The following is a 22,622-nucleotide window of genomic DNA, read 5'->3' on the forward strand; positions in this document are numbered from 1 at the left end:
GCCAGGGATAGGTGCCTCGGTATAGATAGCAGGGCTGTGGAGTCGGAGTCGTGGAGTCGGAGTCGTGGAGTCTGGCAATTTTGGGTGCCTGGAGTCGGAGTCGGGAAAAAATGCACCGACTCCGACTCCTAATGAATTTATAACTGTAATTAAAATAGAAAATATGATAAAATGTTCTATTTCTCAGATAATAGTCATTAAAAATAATGTATATATACACTATATATACCAGGGCTGTGGAGTCGGTCCAAAAATCCACCGACTCCGACTCCTCAGTTTAGGATTCCACTGACTCCGACTCCACGACTCCGACTCCTCTAATTTGCATATTACAATTTTGTTGATTAAAAGTATGTAACATGAAATTCGTCTCTTAACTGCCAACGCTTAGGAATTTTACAAGACAACTGAAGTGAGAAGGATATGTAGACTACTATATTTATTCCCTTTAGACTAAAACTAGTCCTTGGTAAGAGTAGTTGTAAAAGGTACAGACCAGAACAAAGAACATCTATCAGGCCCTAGGCAATGTAAGTGTGGGTACATGTAAGAATGATGTGCAGGTACTCTGCAGGGGAATGAGGAGATTCTTCCTCTATTACACGTTCTTCATGCACAATCTGAACAAGGTTTATGGGTGACAGACAACACCTCTGTGTTCAATGTGCACAGCATTCTCAGTGGATTCCCTGTGGCTCTGTGGGGAGTGCATATGTAGAGTATAGTACTACTGTGTAACAAAGTAAACCTGAGACAGATGAAATTAAAGTTTTATACATACCTGGGGCTTCCTCCAGCCGCCTTCAGGACAATCAGTCCCTCGTTGTCCTCCTCCACCACCTGGATCTTCTGCTTTGAGTCCAGGTACTTGAGCCAGTCAGGCGTAGTGCGCATGCACACACTCCGCCGCCAGGAGCATACTACACCTGTGCAGCACTATTGTGTAGGTGCAGAATGTTCCTGGCTGTGGGAGCGGCATGCGGCCGGACAGCGCTGACTGGCTGAATTACCAGGACTCATAGCAGAAGATCCGGGTGGTGGAGGGCAGCGAGGGACTGATTAGTCTGAAGGGGGCTGGAGGAAGCCCCAGGTATGTATAAAACTTTACTTTTCATCCGTCTCAGTTACCCTTTATTTTTTGTAGTCACCAAACCAAATTTTAATAACATATCAAATTATTTTATTTAATCAGCAAAGGGAGTGCATACATTTGCATAAATCAGCATCAATGCAGAATTATTTCCATCTCGTTGACCATCTCTATTAGTGACATAGCTACACATCAGTCTTTATTCTTACAGCATAGATGTTATTTAGTATATATAAGAGATTCCTGTGTACACATCATATATACAGTCACAATCAGATATGTATATCTGACCTTAAAAATACGGGGACTGCTTTATTGAAGCAGCTCAAGTAAGTCATTTTGATTGGTTTATTTGATTTTTGTGAAGCACAAAAGCACAGCTATTACTGTATATATACATTATTTTTAATGACTATTATCTGAGAAATAGAACATTTTATCATATTTTCTATTTTAATTACAGTTACAAATTCATTAGGAGTCGGAGTCGGTGCATTTTTTCCCGACTCAGACTCCGACTCCAGGCACCCAAAATTGCCCGACTCCACGACTCCGACTCCACAGCCCTGATATATACAGTAATAGCTGTGCTTAGCCCACAAAAATGAAATAAACCAATCAAAATTAGTTACTTGTGCTGCTTCAATAAAGCAGTCCCCGTATTTTTAAGATCAGATATACATATCTGATTGTGACTGTATATATGATGTGTACACAGGAATCTCTTATATATACTAAATAACATCTATGCTGTAAGAATAAAGCCTGATGTGTAGCCGTGTCACTAATAGAGATGGTCAACGAGATGGAAATAGTTCTGCATTGATGCTGATTTATGCAAATGTATGCACTCCCTTTGCTGATGAAATCAAATAATTTGATATGTTAAAATTTGGTTTGGTGACTACAAATTAAAGGGTAACTGAGACGGATGAAAAGTGGGGTTTTGTACGTGCCTGGGGCTTCCTCCGGCCCCCTTCAGGCTGGTCAGTCCCTCGCTGTCCTCCGCCGCCCGGGTCTTCTGCTGGGAGTCCTGGTGATTCAGCCGGTCGGCGCTGTCTTGCCGCGTTCCGCTCCCGCAGCCGGGAACATTCTGCACCTGCGCAATAGTGCTGCGCGGGTGTAGTGTGCTCCTGGCGGCGGAGTGTGTGCATGCGCACTACGCCCGACTGGCTCGGGTGCCTGGGCTCGTGGCGGAGGGTCCGGGTGGTGGAGGGGGGCGGCGGGGGGCTGGTTGTCCTGGGGGCGGCTGGAGGAGGCCCCAGGTGTGTATAGGGCTTTAATTTCATCTGTCTCAGGTTTACTTTGTTACACAGTAGTACTATACTCTACATATGCACTCCCCACAGAGCTGCAGGGAATCCACTGAGAATGCTGTGCACATTGAACACAGAGGTGTTGTCTGTTTACAATCTCCTCATTTCCCTGCAGAGTACCTGCACATCATTCTTACATGTACCCACACTTACATTGCCTAGGGCCTGATAGATGTTATTTGTTCCGGTTTGTACCTTGTACAAGTACTCTTACCAAGGACTAGTTTTAGTCTAAAGGGAATAAATATAGTAGTCTACATATCCTTCTCACTTCAGTTGTCTTGTAAAATTCCTAAGCGTTGGCAGTTAAGAGACGAATTTCATGTTACATACTTTTAATCAACAAAATTGTAATATGCAAATTAGAGGAGTCGGAGAGTCGGAGTCAGTGGAATCCTAAACTGAGGAGTCGGAGTCGGTGGATTTTTGGACCGACTCCACAGCCCTGATAGATAGCCAGGTATAGGTGCCTACACCCCAGCACCAGCTGAACAACGATGGTGCCAATACACCAGCTGAACAGCCATGGCTGGAGCCTTCTGCAGACCTACCAGCACAGGCTGTGAATACATCAGCTGAGCAGCAAGGGCTGGAGGCTTCTGAAGAGCTACCAGCACAGGCTGCAGATACACCAGCTGAACAGCCATGGCTGGAGCCTTCTGCAGGGCTACCAATACACCAGCTGTACAGCCATGGCTGGAGCCTTCTGCAGGGCTACCAATACACCAGCTGTACAGCCATGGCTGGAGGCCTCTGCAGAGCTACCAGCACAGGCTGCGGATACAACAGCTGAGCAGCCATGGAGGAGCCATCTGTAGAGCTACCAGCACAGGCTGTGAATACACCAGATGTACAGCCATGGCTGGAGCCCTCTGCAGAGCTACCAGCACAGACTGTCAATACACCAGCTGTACAGCCATGGCTGGAGCCCTCTGCAGACCTACCAGCACAGGCTGCGGATACAACAGCTGTGCAGCCATGGCTGGAGCCGTCTGCAGAGCTACCAGCACAGGCTGCCAATACACCAGCTGAGCAGCCATGGCTGAAACCTTCTGCAGAGCTACCAGCACAGGCTGTGAATACACCAGCTGTACAGTTATGTCTGGAGCCTTCTGCAGAGCTACCAGCGCAGGCTGTGAATACACCAGCTGTACAGTCATGGCTGGAGCCTTCTGCAGAGCTACCAGCACAGGCTACCAATACACCAGCTGTACAGCCATGGCTGGAGCCCTCTGCAGAGCTACCAGCACAGGCTGCGGATACAACAGCTGTGCAGCCATGGCTGGAGCCGTCTGCAGAGCTACCAGCACAGGCTGCCAATACACCAGCTGTACAGCCATGGCTGGAGCCCTCTGCAGATACCAGCACAGGCTACCAATACACCAGCTGTACAGCCATGGCTGGAGCCCTCTGCACAGCTACCAGCACAGGCTGCGGAAACAACAGCTGTGCAGCCATGGCTGGAGCCGTCTGCAGAGCCACCAACACAGGCTGCCAATACACCAGCTGTACAGCCATGGCTGGAGCCCTCTGCAGAGCTACCAGCACAGGCTGCAGATACAACAGCTGTGCAGCCATGGCTGGAGCCGTCTGCAGAGCTACCAGCACAGGCTACCAATACACCAGCTGTACAGCCATGGCTGGAGCCCTCTGCAGAGCTACCAGCACAGGCTACCAATACACCAGCTGTACAGCCATGGCTGGAGCCCTCTGCAGAGCTACCAGCACAGGCTGCGGATATTACAGCTGAGCAGCCATGGCTGGAGCCTTCGGCAGAGCTACCAGCACAGGCTGTGAATACACCAGCATTTAAACTTTGCTCTAAAACATTATTTACAGCATATTACTGTATATGCAACCAGCATTTTTTTTTACTAGACCAGCATTGGAAGGGTTACACACAGAGCTTTAAAGTTCCGTGGAGAGAACTGCTCCCTGCAGCAGAAGTTTAGATAGATACATTTAAGTAAACAAAATGTAACAAATCTGGAATGACTCACTCTCTCTGACTGTGCAGGAGCTGGAGGACAGCCAAAGAGTGTGCAACATTCCTCACTTGTTACATTCTATTTAGTTAAATGTATCTATCTAAACTTCAGATGTGGCAGCAATTCTATCCAAGGAACTCGAAAGCTCTGTGTGTAACCCTTCCAATGCTGGTCTAGTAAAAAAAAAAAAAAAAAAAAATGCTAATTGCATATAATATGATGTAAATAATGTTTTAGAGCAAAGCTGAAATGCAGGGTTATATTCCGCTTTATGATCCAATTGTAAAATCCAACATTCTGGTTGACAAAATTCTGTACCCCAACAGACCACAGAATTGTTTCACGTCAATTTTCTCCTCATGCTGTGGTTTTCTGTACAGATCAAATGATTGCATCTGAGGAAAAATATTGTACCATTAATGGGCACCGTAACCACGTGAGTACCAGCAGTCTCCGGGCCCCTTAAAGCTGATCTGAGATGAAAAACCGTAACAAGTAACTTGTCTATATATCTTATCTAGATGGGTTACACAGCAAATCTAGCTGCAAACAGACCAACAGTTTATGTTTATTTATTCCTGTGATACAATTAGAGCCGCCATGTTCTGTTTGTTATCATTACACACAGGTAAGCTGCTCTGCATCTCCACCCCTCCGCCTTTAAAAACACCACTCCCCTCTCCTCCCCCTCTCCTTTAAAATATCTGGCTGGTAACGACTCCTCCTCCACAGACTGATCCCCCATGAGCACTTGCAACATGGGACTCAGAATGCCTAGGTGCTGGAGGAGCTGTGGGCGAGGCTTGTTTAGTTTATAGGGAATTAGGGTATTAAAAAAAAAAAAAAAAGGATTTGGCTTGAGGAATGTCCTATAAACTATATGTAAGGGTGGCAATTATGCAATGAGTAAAAGTTTATCTCAGATCCACTTTAAGGACCAGAGGCTGCTGGTACCAAAAACGGGGCTTACCGAAGTCACGCCGCACATACCCACCGGTTTTGCCACCCTCCTGTCGCTGAAGCCCACTCGCTCTGCCGACGCTATGACAGCAGAGCTCCGTGAGCTGTAAATACTGTGAGGGATTGTGATTGTGCTGTGGGCTGCAGCAGCGGGGGATCAGTGGGAGTGGGTGGTGCAGAGATTGAAATCTACGCCCTGGCAGGGATAACCGGTCCCAAACACAGCGTAGATTTCAGTCAGCGTGGTTCAGAAGCGGTTAATATACAGAACACAAGACATGTACATAAACACGCCGAAACGCACACGGCAATAACAGCAGCTTTGCTTTGAAGCCACTTTGAAGTTGCTGTAAAAAATGAGCCGGCCGGAAGAAAAAGCGCTCACACATCTTGGAATAATAAGGCGGCTGCTGTAAATTAACCTACTTTAAGCCCTTCAGGATTAGAGCAAAGTATGCGCCGTGCTGCAGCACAATGCAGTTTACAAGCTGAGCTCTGGCTGTCTGAAGGCATGTGTATAGCCTTTGTTTTGTTCCTGTGGGCCACGTTGGACCTGCGTTGTTATATTGTTCCACAAATAATAAAATTTGCCTTTTTTTAAAAAAATTTAAAAGCATTTGTATGTTCTCTTATAACAGAGTAACCAAGCAGCTCAGGGTGACCCAAACTACTAAGAATGTATAGGGGGATAAAAGGGACCAAAAAGCCCTCCTATTTAAAAAAAGCAAAGCTTGGTGTATTTGCCTTTTTAACAGAAGGAAATCTGCAATAATTCAGCTATAAGTGAACATTGGTGGTTACCCACAATGCACTACTACTGAATATGCAAATGATCCCTTTTCACCCTTGGTAAGCCAAGCAAGCATCCAGAACCGCTGGTGTATAGCAAGCCTATAGCTTTACATTTTACACAGCCACACCAACCTCACATGTATGTACATGTATGTATGTTCTCTTATGACGCATTATTAGCTACATAAACTTCAGAGACAAAGTAAACGTCATTCCTTTGATTTTCCAACTACCTGGCTGTGGATTTTATCTGGCAACGCGCAAAAACACACAACTAACTTCACTTCAGCTCTGTAACATCTCGATCGTTAGACATAAACAACTCTCTGCAAGCAAATCTATAGGAAGTTGGAATATCTTAGGAATGGGACATCATAGAGACAAAAAGTCGAAAACATTCACAGGGATGGCTGGTCGCTGAGTTCAGCCACTGATCTGCCAGACGATGAGCGCTGTCTGGATGTTGTAGAATACATGTGGCTGCAGTTGCCTGCATCTATAAAGCTTAGTGCTGCACTGCTTGCGCTCTTCTCATCAGCGAGGGTCACACTGTAGTCACTTCCTGTCTGAGTCAGGACTGAGTCAGCCATTTACATACCTGATATTTAACTCTTTCAGGCAGAGAAAGAAAAAAAGGAACACAGCACAGTTATTTGTGTGCTTGGCACTGTACATACACACGTCTATCTCATCATGTCACATGTCACCTCGGGTATCCTTTAAAAGGAAATAAATATGGCAGTCTCCATATCTCTCTCACAGGTGTGCTTTAGAGTTACACAACTGCAAATAAGGGAGGCATGGAGGACACTTCTGCTTCTTGCTTTATTTTACATCATTTCACTTAGCAGGGTTGATGCAATGGAGCTGTTGAGCTGTAAATGACAGTACATATAGCAACACTCAGGAACTAATAGAGCCAGCATGGTGACGTAGGTACACTTCAAGAGCACCGCAAGGCATGATGGGAAAGCACGAGCACACAAACAATCATACAGAGAGTCAACATTCTAATTTCAGCACTTGACTCGCTGCCATAACAGCTTCCATTTTCCATTTTCCAAGCAGTTTAAATGCAGGAGTAAAACGTTAACAATACAGAAAATACATAGCAGTGGCGGCTGCGGTGTCACCGGCCTCTGATTACCGGAGGAAAATGCAACATGCTCTGCAAGTAACAGCGACTCCCCGCAGAGAGAGCTGAAGAGATGTAGCAAACATCCTGTATATATAGCTATACGCCAGGCATAGGGACAGCCTATGCTGCTAAGCAGTAATCATCATCATCTAACTGTATAATATTCACAGAAACCAGGGCTGTGGAGTCGGAGCCATTTTGGGTACCTGGAGTCGGAGGTTTTAGAAAAAGAGTCGTCGGAGGATTCTTGTAGACTCCACAGCCCTTACAGAAACAGTACTATGGAATCTCTCACATAATGGTTACAGTGCATTGGCCACCAGTGTTCTCCAGAGCTCTTTTAGCTGGGTGCTCCACCCGGCTAAATTTGGTGGCCACCCGGCTGTTATCAGCTCACCTCCTCATCTGCCTCCTATGCTTTAAGCAGAGAAGTGCCAGGACTGCATTTTCCTGTCGTGCCCCACCTGGCTATTTTTCATGCCCCTCGGCTGGAGAAAATTTCCGGGGAGAATACTGGGCCACACATACATACAGCAGAGGCAGCCAAATAGTACAACAAATCCTGACAGATATCGTGTGTATCTATTGCACAGGTGTGACAATTCATATACTGCATGCTGATTAGATATGAGGCCTATTCACAACAACAATTTACCGAAGGTACAATCTATAGCAGTGATGGCTAACCTTGGCACTCCAGCTGTGACAAAACTACAAATCCCATCATGCCTCTGCCTCCCCCAGTTATGCTTAGAGCTGTCAGAGTATTGCAATGCCTCATGGGACTTGTAGTTCCACCACAGCTGGTGTGCCAAGGTTAGCCATCACTGATTTATAGACATCCATCTGCCCAGTGTGAATCTGCTTACTTGCTGTATAAGGTTTTTTTTTCCCATTGTAAAAGCTTGCTATGCACGCCAGCTGATAACACTCGCCTCTGCTGAAAATCTAACGTGTGTACAGCGGGCCCTGATGTCTCGGCCAGCAATCAGCTGACTGGATCAATTCGGCCAATCGCCAGCTGAGAGAATTGGAGGTGGAGTCACCCAAAAATAGGTTGTGTAGCAAACAAAATGGTGTGTATGTGTGTGTGTGTGTGTGTGTGTGTGTGGGGGGGGGGGGGGTGTAGGGAGGTATCATTACTGCCCCAGATGAAACCCCAAAAACCAGGGTAGGTATAAGGGGATACGGTTTATTTGGCATAATTAAAAGGACAATGCTTTTCACAGGTCTTCAGGTCAGTACCAGAGTCTTCAAAAAGTATGGTCACACGCATGGGCACCTCCAATCAGAGGTGCGCTGAGCCCCCCCAGAAACTGCAAACGCACCTCGAACCCAAACAGAAGCTCTGCATATACACCAAAAGCAAGGCTGCTAAGTGGGAGCAGCTGACCAAAAATGAATTAAATTAGCATGGCAAGGAAACAGATAAGTGCCTACCTGCAAGAGAGTGCAAGCCCCACTTGTGAGGTAAAATACACACCTAGCATTCACATGACCTGTCATTTCGGAGGCAGCCTGGTGACGCGCTGATTCCACCTTTGCACAATTTTCAATTTTACTTGGTGGCGCACCCAGGCTATGCATAGGTTAGGATTTAGTTAGTGTTAGGTCCCCTCCCATCGAGGATGACTTCTCCGCAGTGGGAGGGACGAGTACTGAACAAGTTGCATGCAAGCTGTTACAGGAAACCAACATCCTCCAGTGGTAGACAGGTCATGTGTATGCTCATTGTGTACTATATCCCACAAGTGTGGCTTGCACTCTCTTGCAGGTAGGCACTATCTGTTTTAAAGAGACTCTGAAGTCTCTAAAAAAAAGTTTATTTAATAAATATGTTTAGAACTTTATCCCTAACTAAACCGCCGCTTCCCCGCCGCAGTACGCTATCTAAATCCCCCCCAAACTACCCCCGACCTCCCCCCCGCAAAATCCACGACTTTCTTGGTCGTGGATTTTGCTGCCCTAAGCGCTTCCGTGTGAGGCAGAGCTATGGGCCGCAGCTCTGCCTCTCAGCGTGTCTGTCAGCGGCAGATCTCCGCCTCTCCCCCGCCCCTCTCAGCAAAGGAAGACTGAGAGGGGCGGGGGAGAGGCGGAGATCCGCCACTGACAGATGCGCTGAGAGGCAGAGCTGCAGCTCATAGCTCTGCCTCACACGGAAGCGCTGCCCAGATTGCCCCCCGGGGAGTTTGGGGGGGGGGGGGGGGAATTTAGATAGTGTACTGCGGCGGGGATGCGGCGGCTTAGTTAGGGATAAAGTATTAAACAGATTTATGAAATAAAAAACGTTTTTTTAGAGACTTCAGAGTCTCTTTAAGTAACGCTGCTCACTTCCTTGCCATGTACCAGAAATACTGTACTTGTTCTCACCATGCCCACCGCGTGACGTCACAACCACGCCGCTCCGTCAGCCCTCCCACCATAGCGATGGTGTCCTTTTATGCAAATTTGCTCAGCTTGGAAATCATCCTCAAACGTTCAATTGATCAGATTCCAAGCTGCATAGATTTGCATCAAGTTGCAATTATCAGCGACTCACCGACTGCCCCTATATGCAGTACACATCTCTAATACAGTAAGCTCAATCGACAGATAGTTGTTCATTGAATCGGCCCCATTATGCGTTTACAAAGCTTCATCTGACGAGTTCCCCTCTCACCAGAGACCTCGTTACTCTACACATCTGAGACTCCAGCCAAAACATCCAATCAAAATGCCAGTGTCATTGTAATTAGAATAATGGGAGATTATGCCTGTGTGATGAGACATACAGCACACTGCGCCTCATTCACCAAACTATGAAGCTCACAGTGTCTGTGCTGCCTCCAATTAGATTATAGATTCATTATACATAGATTTATACACGCACCTTCTTGCCTCAACAGACTGTTCTATCAGGCATTCTCAAAGATGCAAACGGCACACTGGAATAATTAAAAGCAAACCAATCACTCACATAGCCATCATAAACTAAGGTTAGGGTTAAGATACACCTCCTGCCTGGTGATACACTCATGACGCCGACACCTACTGTATCAAACCAGAGAGACAGATTTCCTGGTGTACCACCCTATTCTGCAGACCACAGAGGTACCTCATTAGGCCTCTTTTCCACAAGTGGCTGAACTGCTCACTGGAATAATTAAAAGCAAACCAATCACTCACATAGCCATCATAAACTAAGGTTAGGGTTAAGATTACATCACCTGAGACGGATTTCCTGCCCTATCAGCGTTCCACGCCATTCTGCAGGCCACAGAGGTACCTTATTAGGCCTCTATTCCACGGGTGGCTGAACTGCTCAATTGTCGTGGCTGCCAACCACAAGTGCCATTCCGGTGCAATTACATGCAACTCCATGGGAGATAAATTGAATACACGTTGTTGTGTTAATTATGGTAATCCAATTCATTAAAAAGTTCTGTTCTTTTGTTAGGAACCTGCATACAATTTGCATTGAATTAACATGCAAGTCAGACCTATTAGCATCTCACTGACCACCTCTAAAGCCCCATCTACATGATACGATTCTTTGTGCGATTCGATTACGATTCTATTTACGATCCAATTAAATCAGACTTGTCCGATCGGGATTCGATTCAATTCGATTTGCCATTGTTTTGCAATGGCGAATCGAATCAAATCCCATCCCAATCGGACATGTCGGATTTAATCGGATCATTAATAGAATCGTAATCGAATCGCACAAAGAATCTTATTGTGTTCAGTGTTCTCCCCGGGCTCTTTTAGCTGGGTGCTCCACCCGGCTAGTTTTGGTGAGCACCCGGCTGTTATTGGCTCACCTCCTCTTATGCTGTAAGCAGAGTTGCGCACAGAAGCACCGGCCCTGCATTCTCTCATCTCGTTCCACCCGGCTGCTTTTTCATGCCACCCGGCTGGAAATAATTTCTGGGGAGAACACTGGTGTAGATTGGGCTTAATGGCCGCAGAGCTTTGCGCTGAATTCAGTAGTGCAACGTCAGCAGTCCAATCGATTCTCGATTAGGCCCGGGGCCCACTAGAGCGCTTTCAGCAGTATTATGGAATATCCGCTGATCCCAAAAGCGCAAGGTTAATGAAAGTCAATAAAGGAGAGGTCAATGAGGCGTTTCCCAAAATCGCCATCGCGAGTCCGGCAACATTTTTGGAGCATTTGCACTTCAATACAGAACAAGACTGATGCAACATCGCTTTTCAAACTCTGCACAGCGCAACTATGCAGCGATTTTACTGCCCAGAACCACCTGATGTACCCATGAAGCCTTGCGATAATGGTAATCTCAGCACAAATCACTACATTCCAAAACTCTTCAAAATCAACAGAAATCACTCTGTAAAATGCTACAAAAATTGCTACAAAAGCGCCTAAACCACACCTTAAGTGAGAGGAACATGGAGGACGGTATACCGTATTTATAAATACCAGTTACCTGGAGTCCTGCTGATTCTCTGCCTCTAATACTTTTCGCCATAGGCCCTGAACAAGCATACAGCAGATCAAGGGCTCCGACTGAAGTCAGAGTGGATTATATGCATACTTGTTTCAAGTGTGTGATTCAGACACTACTGCAGCCAAACAGATCAGCTGTACAGCCAGGCAACCAGTATTGTTTAAACGGAAATTAATATGGCAGCCTCCATATCCCTTTCACTTCAGTTGTCCTTTCAAGCGATTTCGATTTGTGATTTCTAATGGGCCCCAATCCTTATGCTGGGGATACAAGGTACGTTTCTGTACCGTGTATGGACCAGCTGATCTGGCCAGCTGATAATATTCAGCTGGCCCGATCATGCTGCTCGACCCGCGCCTGCTCGATTCTCGCCGGCGGACAATGGCAGGGAACCGAGCGGTGATAAGGAAGCGCCGGGGTGGATGAGCGGCAATCGAACCGCGGGGACTCGGCTGGGGTCGATCCGGCGCTAATCGGCCTCCGGATCGACCCGTGTATGCCCAGCATTAGACTTGTGCTGAAATCTAATGCTGAACGTATGGCAGAGGATCAATAACTACCTGATCGATTTCTGAACAGAGAGGGATCGATCTCTTGACATATCTGACCATTACTGACCCATGTGTGCCCAGATTGTGTTTATAATGGTTGGACAGATGGCAGGTTTGCTATATAACTGACGTCTGGCAGGCAGCATAGTAACGATGCAAAGCACCATGGCTACACATTTATTACATATGAAACAAAAGGAAGGGTTTCTGGGCGCTATGTGTGATCTGAGTCCTTCAGGCAGAGGCCTAGAGATCTATCATTGGGAGATCTGCAATGCGTATACCGCCAGCCTGGAGACTATATGACTGCCTGCCGCTCGGCGCACACAGCGCACCCTGAACATTCGTGAGATGTGCCGGTCTCCAGGGAGGGGGATAATGAATCTCAGCACACACAGATGAGCTCTCCCTGATGAGAGATCTCTCACTAACCACACATACAGAAGATTGACTTCCTCTGTCACAGCAAACAGAAAGAACGGAGGAAAAACCAGCCAATATTCTGGGCGGAGATTCAGCTTCCAGAACACGGGTGCAAATACAAGGCGAGGAGAAAAAATACACTCTGTACCAACAAAGAGGCAGCTCTGAAAATAAACCATTAAAAGAGGAAAACTAAACGGTGTGTAAAAAACAAACACAACAATGCGGTGACAAAAGACCGACAACAAGAATAACGCGAGCCACCCGATCGCTCCCATAAACAGATCATCTGGAACAGAATCTGCAATTAGACGCTGAAACAACACATTCTCGGCTTCCACCGATGATTCATTCTGTTTATTTAGCTCTGCTCTATACTGGATATGTGCAGAAAAACAACATTATAGGTAATAAGGGTTGGATTTTTCAAATACCATCTTTTTCCAGGATCAAAATATATACTAAGCAATCAGTATTTGGGGGTTTAGAGCCCTAATAAAGATGAGTATTTAGCTAGCCACAGTAGTCAAACGATTACGGGATGAACAATTGCTCCGCCATCAATAGTCCCTTATCCTCCATCTTTGTTTGACAAAACATCAATTAAAGAAGAATATAAAATTAACATATAAGAGGGTGACGCCTCTGTTCCACTTGCACACACGCTGGGAATGTTGCGCTAATGGCAGATTTATTCTTCGCTCACAAACGTTTGATAAGACCGACAGCCATTGGATAGATTTTAAAAAAGTACTAGACTTCTCCAGCCAATGACAAACAACCACCAGTGCTGCCCATTAGCCGCAAATTACTTATCGTTAAACCTAACAAATGTCAATAGTTTAACGATTGGTCATTTGGCGAGAAGTCATTACATATCAGTCTATGTATGGGGAGCAATCTACTTAGTAATCTGATATCCCAACTGATCAAATGTTTGATGTTTTTGGGGGGTTTTTGCAATCAACTGTTTAATGACACGAGCATACTCACAACCGATGATATTTTCCACCAGTTGCAACCAGGGCTGTGGAGTCGGAGTTGGAGTCGAGGAGTCTGAGTCAGAGCAATTTTGGGCACCCGGAGTTGGAGTCGTTAATTTCATAAACTGAGGAGTCGGAACTCGGATGATTTTTGTACAAAATCCACAGCCCTGTTAAGTATTAGGCTAAGGAGTCGGAGTCGAGGAGTCGGAGCCATTTTGGGTACCTGGAGTCGGAGTTTCATAAACTGAGGAGTCGGAGTCGGAAGATTTGTGTCCCGACTCTACAGCCCTGGTTGCAACCAGGTTTCAGCGACTGAATTCGTTCTTCAATGTTGAGTGATAATTTCAATAATTAGGCATTCCAAGTACGGTGATCACATTTGACCAAATTAGTACAGGCGTGGTCACTTTTAAAGGACACCTGGCCGTAAAATCTCATAGTGTGTGCCTAGCATTAGCTAGGCACACACTATGAGATTTTACGGCCGAATTACAGTCAGATCGATTATTTCCAACATGTCCGATTTGCTTTCTGATCAATTTCCTATACTGGTTAAACTCGATGGACGTATGTCTTTTTTCAACCAAAATAACTATGTAAATAACTATTAAAGTTAACGGAAATCGATCTGAAATCAGATCGGACATGTTGGAAATAATCGATCTGACAGTAAATCGACCATAAAATCTCATAGTGTGTACCCAGCATAAGCGTGATATGAAGGATCACACATTTAAAATTTTTGCGTTGCTCTTTGACTTTCATTCAATCCCCGCGGAAGCAGTACGTTTACGCACCGTTCACTTTGCGACAGGGAATCAGAAGCCTCCGGCGCACCACGACGTGGTTAATGTACTTGACCCAATGCACTTTCTTTGCGGTTGTGTTACCCTGCGTGCAGAAAGGGTAATGCAACACAAAAAGTGCCCAAGTGTAAAAGGGGCCTAAGGGCATTTTCGGCCTTTTTTCAAGAGCAGATGATTTTTAAAATCGCCCACAAATCACTTGTGCAATGAATCTCTATGAGAAGGGTCATATCAGCGCGGTTTGTGAGCTGTGCGTTCAGCAAAGCGCTGCCTGGACCAATTTTGGGACAATTTTGCCTCAATGGTAGGTATAGGAAAAATGCAAATGCTCACAAAATCTCTTTGTGCAGTAATTGCGTGAGCATTTTTAAGAATAAATACATTGTATTTATTCTTTTACGAGTAAGAGTTCACTTCCTGACTTATGTCAAGGAGCGAATTATAAAACCGCTCTGGAAAAGCGCTTTTACCAGAAACACAGTGCACAGTGGAACGCCGGGAGGAGGGGGAAAAAGCGCACAAAAACGCAAAACGCTTGCGTTTTCATTTTTAGGTGTGAATGAGGCCTAAAAGGAAATACATTTTCAGCTTCCATATCCCTCTCAGTTCAGGTGTCCTTTAAGACAAAATACCCAGATAGCCAACCACAGGGGCTTAAAAAGACCAAAAACAGTCAAACAGTCTTACTACAAAAATTAATGCTTTATTAATGAAGTTGATTAATGTATTTGAGCCCATCCACCAGTTCCATCATGGCCTGTAAACTTTAAAATGCCACCTCAAGTCAACATAGTGGATAGTGTCCTAAAACCAGCAATCCGCATTACATCCTTACCTCTACATAGAAACAAGTATGCTAATGACATATACTGAACAGAAGACATAACAGACTGAGCTTACATTCTACCTCTCGCCAGCAATTCTAGAACACATTATAGCCAGAAGGTTCCCAATGGATGGATGAAAAGGATAATTCACCTTAAAAATGACATTTAACTATCTATGTGATCTTCTGTGTGACCCTGTCTGCATTCTCTAGCAGCCCCTGGCATAGAAAGGGTAAAAGGGGCAGAGAGTCCTCCTGTCAGATGACCTCAAAGGCAAGCGATGTAGTATATTATTGGGATGTGCTAACATTACTACAGCTAGAAATAGGCACTGAAAGAGCAAGGAAACTCAGCCTTTGTCGGGGTCTGCTGGGACCACCACCATAAGAGGGCTACACGCAGGTCATGAGGCTTCATAGGACTGGACCATGAATTACACCCAATTTACAAGCTGTATGATGAGCAGGACGCTGGCTGTCAGCAAGTCGCTGGATTTCCCACCATAACAACACAACACAGTACAGAAGACAATGCAAATGCCTGTAAGGCCTCTTTTCCACGGACTGTTGAACTGTGTGCTCAGCAAGCAGTTACCAGGCAGCAGTGAGCAGTTGTGAGAGTCTGAGAGGCATTTCACTGCCCATCAACAGTCCGTGGAAAAGAGGCCTAAAAAAGGGTCAAACCAGTTTCCATCTGTTTCTATTACTCCATTCCACATACGCTACACAGTCATTTACCATCCAGACTAACTATACTCTTATCAAAAGCTGGAATATTTAAGGAATAGCTACACTGATAATGTTCACGAGGCCAAAGGATAAAATGCAGCACAACACACGGTGGTGAAAACAGGATTATGGTCACATTCGGTGTCAAGGAACAGCCCAAGCTGGTTGATGTCACTGGCTGAGCGCTCTTTGACATAATACTCCTACACAACACTGCGTACCATTAGTCTTCACAACACCCCACACAACACCGCATACTATCAGTCTTCATCTAAAAACCAACAGGTACTAATGTCACAAACAAGATGCAATGGAATATGGTGGACAGCAATGGATGAGGCAGATCTCTGGTGTAACTGGGCAACAGCTGGTAGACAAGGGCCTCAATTCACTAAGATCATGCTGGAGATGATAAGGCAAGAGAAAACTTACCTCCACACAGTGAGAGAGTTATCTTATCTCTTTATTCCTTAAGTTACCTCCTCTGTAGTTATTTTCACATGCAGTTATTTAACAACCTGTCTTTAACTCTGGAGTTATTTTAAGGATTGAAGAGTTAACTTAAAGACAGAAGAGTTAACTTTAGGTTTGCCTGAGGTAAAATGTTTCCTGAGTACTACATGCCTCATCACCATGGTGATAACTCTAGAAACGTTATTAAAGACAGAAGAGTTAACTTTAGGTTTGCCTGAGGTAAAATGTTTCCTGAGTACTACATGCCTCATCACCATGGTGATAACTAGAGAAACGTTATTAAAGACAAGAGATAAGCTTAGTGAATTAATGTCTCACTGTGTCAGCACCGCGCATCTCCCGAAACATGATAGAATAAATTGGATAACAAATTGGAACAGAAGGACAATAAGATCTGGCAAATTCCTGGGCAGAAGCATCCTCTGGTTTCTCCAGTTGGGCTCTCAGCAGCTTATGGCCTGATGTCCACAAAACATCAACCAAATAATCTTCAAGGCCTTATCCCATCACCATCTCCAATTCAGGATGCCATGTTTAGCCAACAGCTGCCACGACCACAACACTGCCATGTGTTCCCTAAACAGAGGCCATCACAAAAACTTGACTACAGCATGTACTGTCCCTAGAATGATGCTAATTACATGTATTAACATAGCTACAATCCTCTATCTGGCCGTAGACTTCTAGAAATGTCTCCATCTGTCACTTGTTTAATCCAACAAACCAGTTAAACAACGAAAAATTAGATCATCATTGATTCAAACGTTGGTCAAAGTTGATTAAGAAAAGTTGTTCTTTACATCGGCCGAGTTGTGGGTGGAGGTGGGCGATTGATGGCCACACAGATTTGCACCGTATCGACTGGTACAAAGCTAGCAGTGGCTGCATTTCCATTGATTTTCAGACAGATTTCTTTTGAAATCTGATCAGAACTGAGTTGCGAGTGATCGCTATTCTCGATTGATGTTAGAACAAGGAGAGGTCGATCATTGGATTGCGTGAAAGTATAATAAAGCATGTCCATGTTCAGGAGAGACGCCAGGCACTGGATGAACAGAAATATCCAGGGGAATCTGTGACCTGACAAGCATGTGCTCAGACTTGACATCACGCCATCCTGTACAGACCGGCCTCCTATAATCCCAGCTTCACAGGAGCCATATGCTGCACCCTGGAGGACCTTAAGGGAGCATAACATTAGATTGTCAGCTCTTCTGCTCCTATGCCACGTTTCCCAGCTTTACAGGAGCCGTAGGGAGCACAACATTAGATTGCCAGCTCTTCAGCTCCAATGTCATGTTTCTGTGGTCATTCTTGGCAGGTTCGTGATCTATACCTCTCTCATGTAACAACACAGAGTGCTGACTAGGGATGAGCTTAAAATATTACTCTACACGAATATTCTGCTCTACAGAGAGATTTGGGTCAGAACCCTGAACAGGTTGAATCAGATTCGTAAACAGCTATTAATCATTCCGATCAAATTAGCCCTGTGCAAATTACATCTGACCTCTGACAATTCTGATATCTCCAGAGACAAATCACCTGCAGCTGAATAGTGCATGGCATCTCTAGCTGCTGCAGGCGTTTAAAAATAACAAAAAAAAATAAGCATAGTAAAATTACTTAGCCTAGCAAAGCTTCTACTGGTTTTCTCATTTATTATTGTGGCAACACATAGCATATGGGCATCACCTATAGCAACATATAGCATATGCGCATCACCTATGGCAACACATAGCATATGGGCATCACCTATAGCAACACATAGTATATGGGCATCACCTATAGCAACACATAGCATATGGGCATCACCTACAGCAACACATAGTATATGGGCATCACCTATAGCAACACATAGCATATGGGCATCACCTATGGCAACACATAGCATATGGGCAACACATAGCATATGGGCATCACCTATGGCACCACATAGTATATGGGCATCACCTATGGCAACACATAGCATATGGGCATCACCTATAGCAACACATAGCATATGGGCATCTCCTATAGCAACACATAGCATATGGGCATCACCTATAGCAACATATAGCATATGGGCATCACCTATAGCAACACATAGCATATGGGCATCACCTATGGCAGTACATAGTGTACAGGCCTCTCTCATAGTAACGTATAGTGTACAAGCATCTCCTATAGCAACGCATAGTGTATAGACCTCTCTTAAGGCAATGTGTAGTGTAAACGCATCTCCTGTGGCAATGTCTATTGTATGGGCATCTCCTATGGCAACATGTAGTGTATGGGCATCTCCTATGGCAACATGTAGTGTATGGGCATCTCCTATGGCAGCGGGTAGTGTATGGGCATCTCCTATGGCAGCGGGTAGTGTATGAGCATCTCCTATGGCAGCAGGTAGTGTATGGGCATCTCCTATGGCAGCGGGTAGTGTATGGGCATCTCCTATGGCAGCAGGTAGTGTATGGGCATCTCCTATGGCAGCGGGTAGTGTATGGGCATCTCCTATGGCAGCAGGTAGTGTATGGGCATCTCCTATGGCAGCGGGTAGTGTATGGGCATCTCCTATGGCAGCAGGTAGTGTATGGGCATCTCCTATGGCAGTGGGTAGTGTATGGGCATCTCCTATGGCAGCGGGTAGCATACGGGCATCTCCTATGGCAGCGGGTAGCATACGGGCATCTCCTATGGCAGCGGGTAGTGTATGGGCATCTCCTATGGCAGCGGGTAGTGTACAGGCATCTCCTATGGCAGCGGGTAGTGTACGGGCATCTCCTATGGCAGCGGGTAGTGTATGGGCATCTCCTATGGCAGCGGGTAGTGTATGGGCATCTCCTATGGCAGCGGGTAGTGTATGAGCATCTCCTATGGCAGCGGGTAGTGTATGGGCATCTCCTATGGCAGCGGGTAGTGTATGGGCATCTCCTATGGCAGCGGGTAGTGTATGGGCATCTCCTATGGCAGCAGATAGTGTATGGGCATCTCCTATGGCAGCAGGTAGTGTATGGGCATTTCCTATGGCAGCGGGTAGTGTATGGGCATCTCCTATGGCAGCGGGTAGTGTATGGGCATCTCCTATGGCAGCAGGTAGTGTATGGGCATCTCCTATGGCAGCGGGTAGTGTACGGGCATCTCCTATGGCAGCGGGTAGTGTATGAGCATCTCCTATGGCAGCGGGTAGTGTATGGGCATCTCCTATGGCAGCGGGTAGTGTATGGGCATCTCCTATGGCAGCGGGTAGTGTATGGGCATCTCCTATGGCAGCGGGTAGTGTATGGGCATCTCCTATGGCAGCGGGTAGTGTATGGGCATCTCCTATGGCAGCGGGTAGTGTATGGGCATCTCCTATGGCAGCGGGTAGTGTATGGGCATCTCCTATGGTAATGAGTACAAACATCTATTACAGTAACACATATATGGGCATCTCCTATGGCAACATGTAGTATATGGTAATCGTCATTGTAACATGTAGTGTATTTATGAGCATCTACTATGGCAGCATGCATTATATAACGATCTCCATAGTAACATGTAGTGTAAGGTCATCTCCATGGTAACACACAGTGTATGGGCATCTCCTATGGAAACATATATTCTATAGTGATCTCCATGGTAAAATGTAGTGTATGGTCATCTCCATGGTAACATGCAGTGTATAGGCATCTCCTATAGCAACATATATTCTATAGTGATCTCCATTGTAAAATGTAGTGTATGGTCATCTCCATGGTAACATGAAGTGTATAGGCATCTCCTATAGCAACATATATTCTATAGTGATCTCCATGGTAACATGTAGTGTATGGGCATCTCCTATGACAATATATAGTGATCTCCATGGTAAAATGTAGTGTATGGTCATCTCCATGGTAAAATGTAGTGTATGGTCATCTCCATGGTAACATGAAGTGTATAGGCATCTCCTATAGCAACATATATTCTATAGTGATCTCCATAGTAACATGTAGTGTATGGGCATCTCCTATGACAATATATAGTGATCTCCATGGTAAAATGTAGTGTATGGTCATCTCCATGGTAACATGAAGTGTATGGGCATCTCCTATGGCAACATATATTCTATAGTGATCTCCATGGTAAAATGTAGTGTATGGTCATCTCCATGGTAACATGCAGAGTATGTGTATCTCCCATGATGATGGCACCCGGGGGAGGGGGTGACACGGGGGTCCCTCAGGCACAGGACACACAGCAGCAGCAATACCCCCTCTCATCATATCAGACCCCCTCCCCCCGGTGGCCCCTGAGCAGGCCACGCCCCGGGCCCCTCCTCCTCTCGGCTCACCTCTAGCGGCCAATGCCCCACACAGCAGTCCGGTGATGAGCAGCAGGCAGCGCAGGGGGCACCGCCACGTCCCGGGCATCTTCTCCCGCTCTCCCCCCGCCGAGCTCCTCGCCCTGTATCTCCCGGTGCCGAGCTAAGATGGCGGCTTGTGCTGCTGCTGAGGAGAGAGACGTATGTGTGTGTGTGTGCGGCACCGCGGCCCCGCCCAGCCTGCAACGTCTGCGTTCCACCCCTCCCGGGACACGCCCCCCGCCGGCCCAGCAGCCTATCGGGATTGGCGGGGTGTGGGGCGCAGCCCCGCCCACCCGGGGTGTGCTGAGGTGTGGCGCGGGGAGCGGCTCCGCCCACCGCCTGAGGAGATGGAAAGAGGCGACTTCACCTCCAGTGGGAGATGTCCTCTCAGAGATGCTGCTCTGTCCTCCGCCTCCCATCATCACACCAGCCTCTATCCCTTCTCATTCTAGATAACCTGCTCCCTCCTCCTCTCACCACCAGCCTGTATCATCACTCTGCTCCTCATCACCAGCCTCTATCATCACCAGCCTCTATCCCTTCTCATCACCAGCCTCTATCATCACCAGCCGCTATCCCTTCTCATTCTAGATAACCTGCTCCCTCCTCCTCTCACCACCAGCCTCTATCCCTTCTCATTCTAGATAACCTGCTCCCTCCTCCTCTCACCACCAGCCTGTATCATCACTCTGCTCCTCATCACCAGCCTCTATCATCACCAGCCTCTATCCCTTCTCATCACCAGCCTCTATCATCACCAGCCTCTATCCCTTCTCATCACCAGCCTCTATCATCACCAGCCGCTATCCCTTCTCATTCTAGATAACCTGCTCCCTCCTCCTCTCACCACCAGCCTCTATCCCTTCTCATTCTAGATAACCTGCTCCCTCCTCCTCTCACCACCAGCCTCTATCATCACCAGCCTGTATCATCACTCTGCTCCTCATCACCAGCCTCTATCCCTTCTCATCAACAGCCTCTATCATCACCAGCCGCTATCCCTTCTCATTCTAGATAACCTGCTCCCTCCTCCCAGTGTTGCCAACTCATCCCTTTAAATACTGACACATGAATTATACAGGTTTCGTGGCTAGGTAGATGCAGGTAAGGCACTGATAATGTGTAAGTAGCCCCAGAACCTGTATAACTTAGATGTGTCAGTAATGAAAGGGATGAGTTGGCAACACGGCCTCCTCCTCTCATCACCAGCCTCTATCCCTTCTCATTCTAGATAACCTGCTCCCTCCTCCTCTCACCACCAGCCTGTATCATCACTCTGCTCCTCATCACCAGCCTCTATCATCACCAGCCTCTATCCCTTCTCATCACCAGCCTCTATCATCACCAGCCTCTATCCCTTCTCATTCTAGATAACCTGCTCCCTCCTCCTCTCACCACAAGCCTCTATCATCAGAATCCTTTTATTCAAGTATGAGGGGACATGCCCGGAATTGTTTTTGGCACAATACAATACAATACAATGGCTCCGGAAGAGTGCATAGAAAGAGGAAGGAGGAAAGAGAGAGAGTGCATAGAAGGCAAAATCAGATTAATACAACATTGTAAAAAACATTTCAATCCCAGTGTGTCCCTACGATGTCGAAAGTCCATTAGTCTTGTAGGCTGGTCGGCTGTTCAGCCGTAGCGCCACCGGCCTCGCCGCTCGTCGACGTTTGCTTTGATGGTAGAACGTGGAGGGAGTTTAGGAAGTTGACTGCCGAGGGGAAGAACGAGCTCCTATGTCTCGTGGTTTTAGTGGAGATGGCTCGTAGTCTCCGTCCCAAGG

General features: G+C 46.3%; 1 protein-coding gene across 4 annotated transcripts in view; it reads right to left on the reverse strand.

Annotated features, from left to right (window-relative positions):
• CLSTN1 (calsyntenin 1) overlaps positions 1–21,035 on the reverse strand; it is a 170,885-nt gene extending 149,850 nt beyond the window's left edge. For 3 of the 4 annotated variants that reach the window (XM_068238836.1, XM_068238837.1, XM_068238835.1), the window contains exon 1: positions 20,825–21,035. In XM_068238836.1, the coding sequence (XP_068094937.1) occupies positions 20,825–20,903 (79 nt within the window). In that variant the 5' untranslated portion in view covers positions 20,904–21,035. The remainder of the gene's footprint in view (positions 1–20,824) is intronic. The other variant, XM_068238839.1, reaches the window with a different exon arrangement.
• Between the last annotated feature and the right edge of the window lie 1,587 nt (positions 21,036–22,622).

Source organism: Hyperolius riggenbachi, chromosome 6 (genome assembly GCF_040937935.1).
Source record: "Hyperolius riggenbachi isolate aHypRig1 chromosome 6, aHypRig1.pri, whole genome shotgun sequence".
NCBI lineage: Eukaryota > Metazoa > Chordata > Amphibia > Anura > Hyperoliidae > Hyperolius > Hyperolius riggenbachi.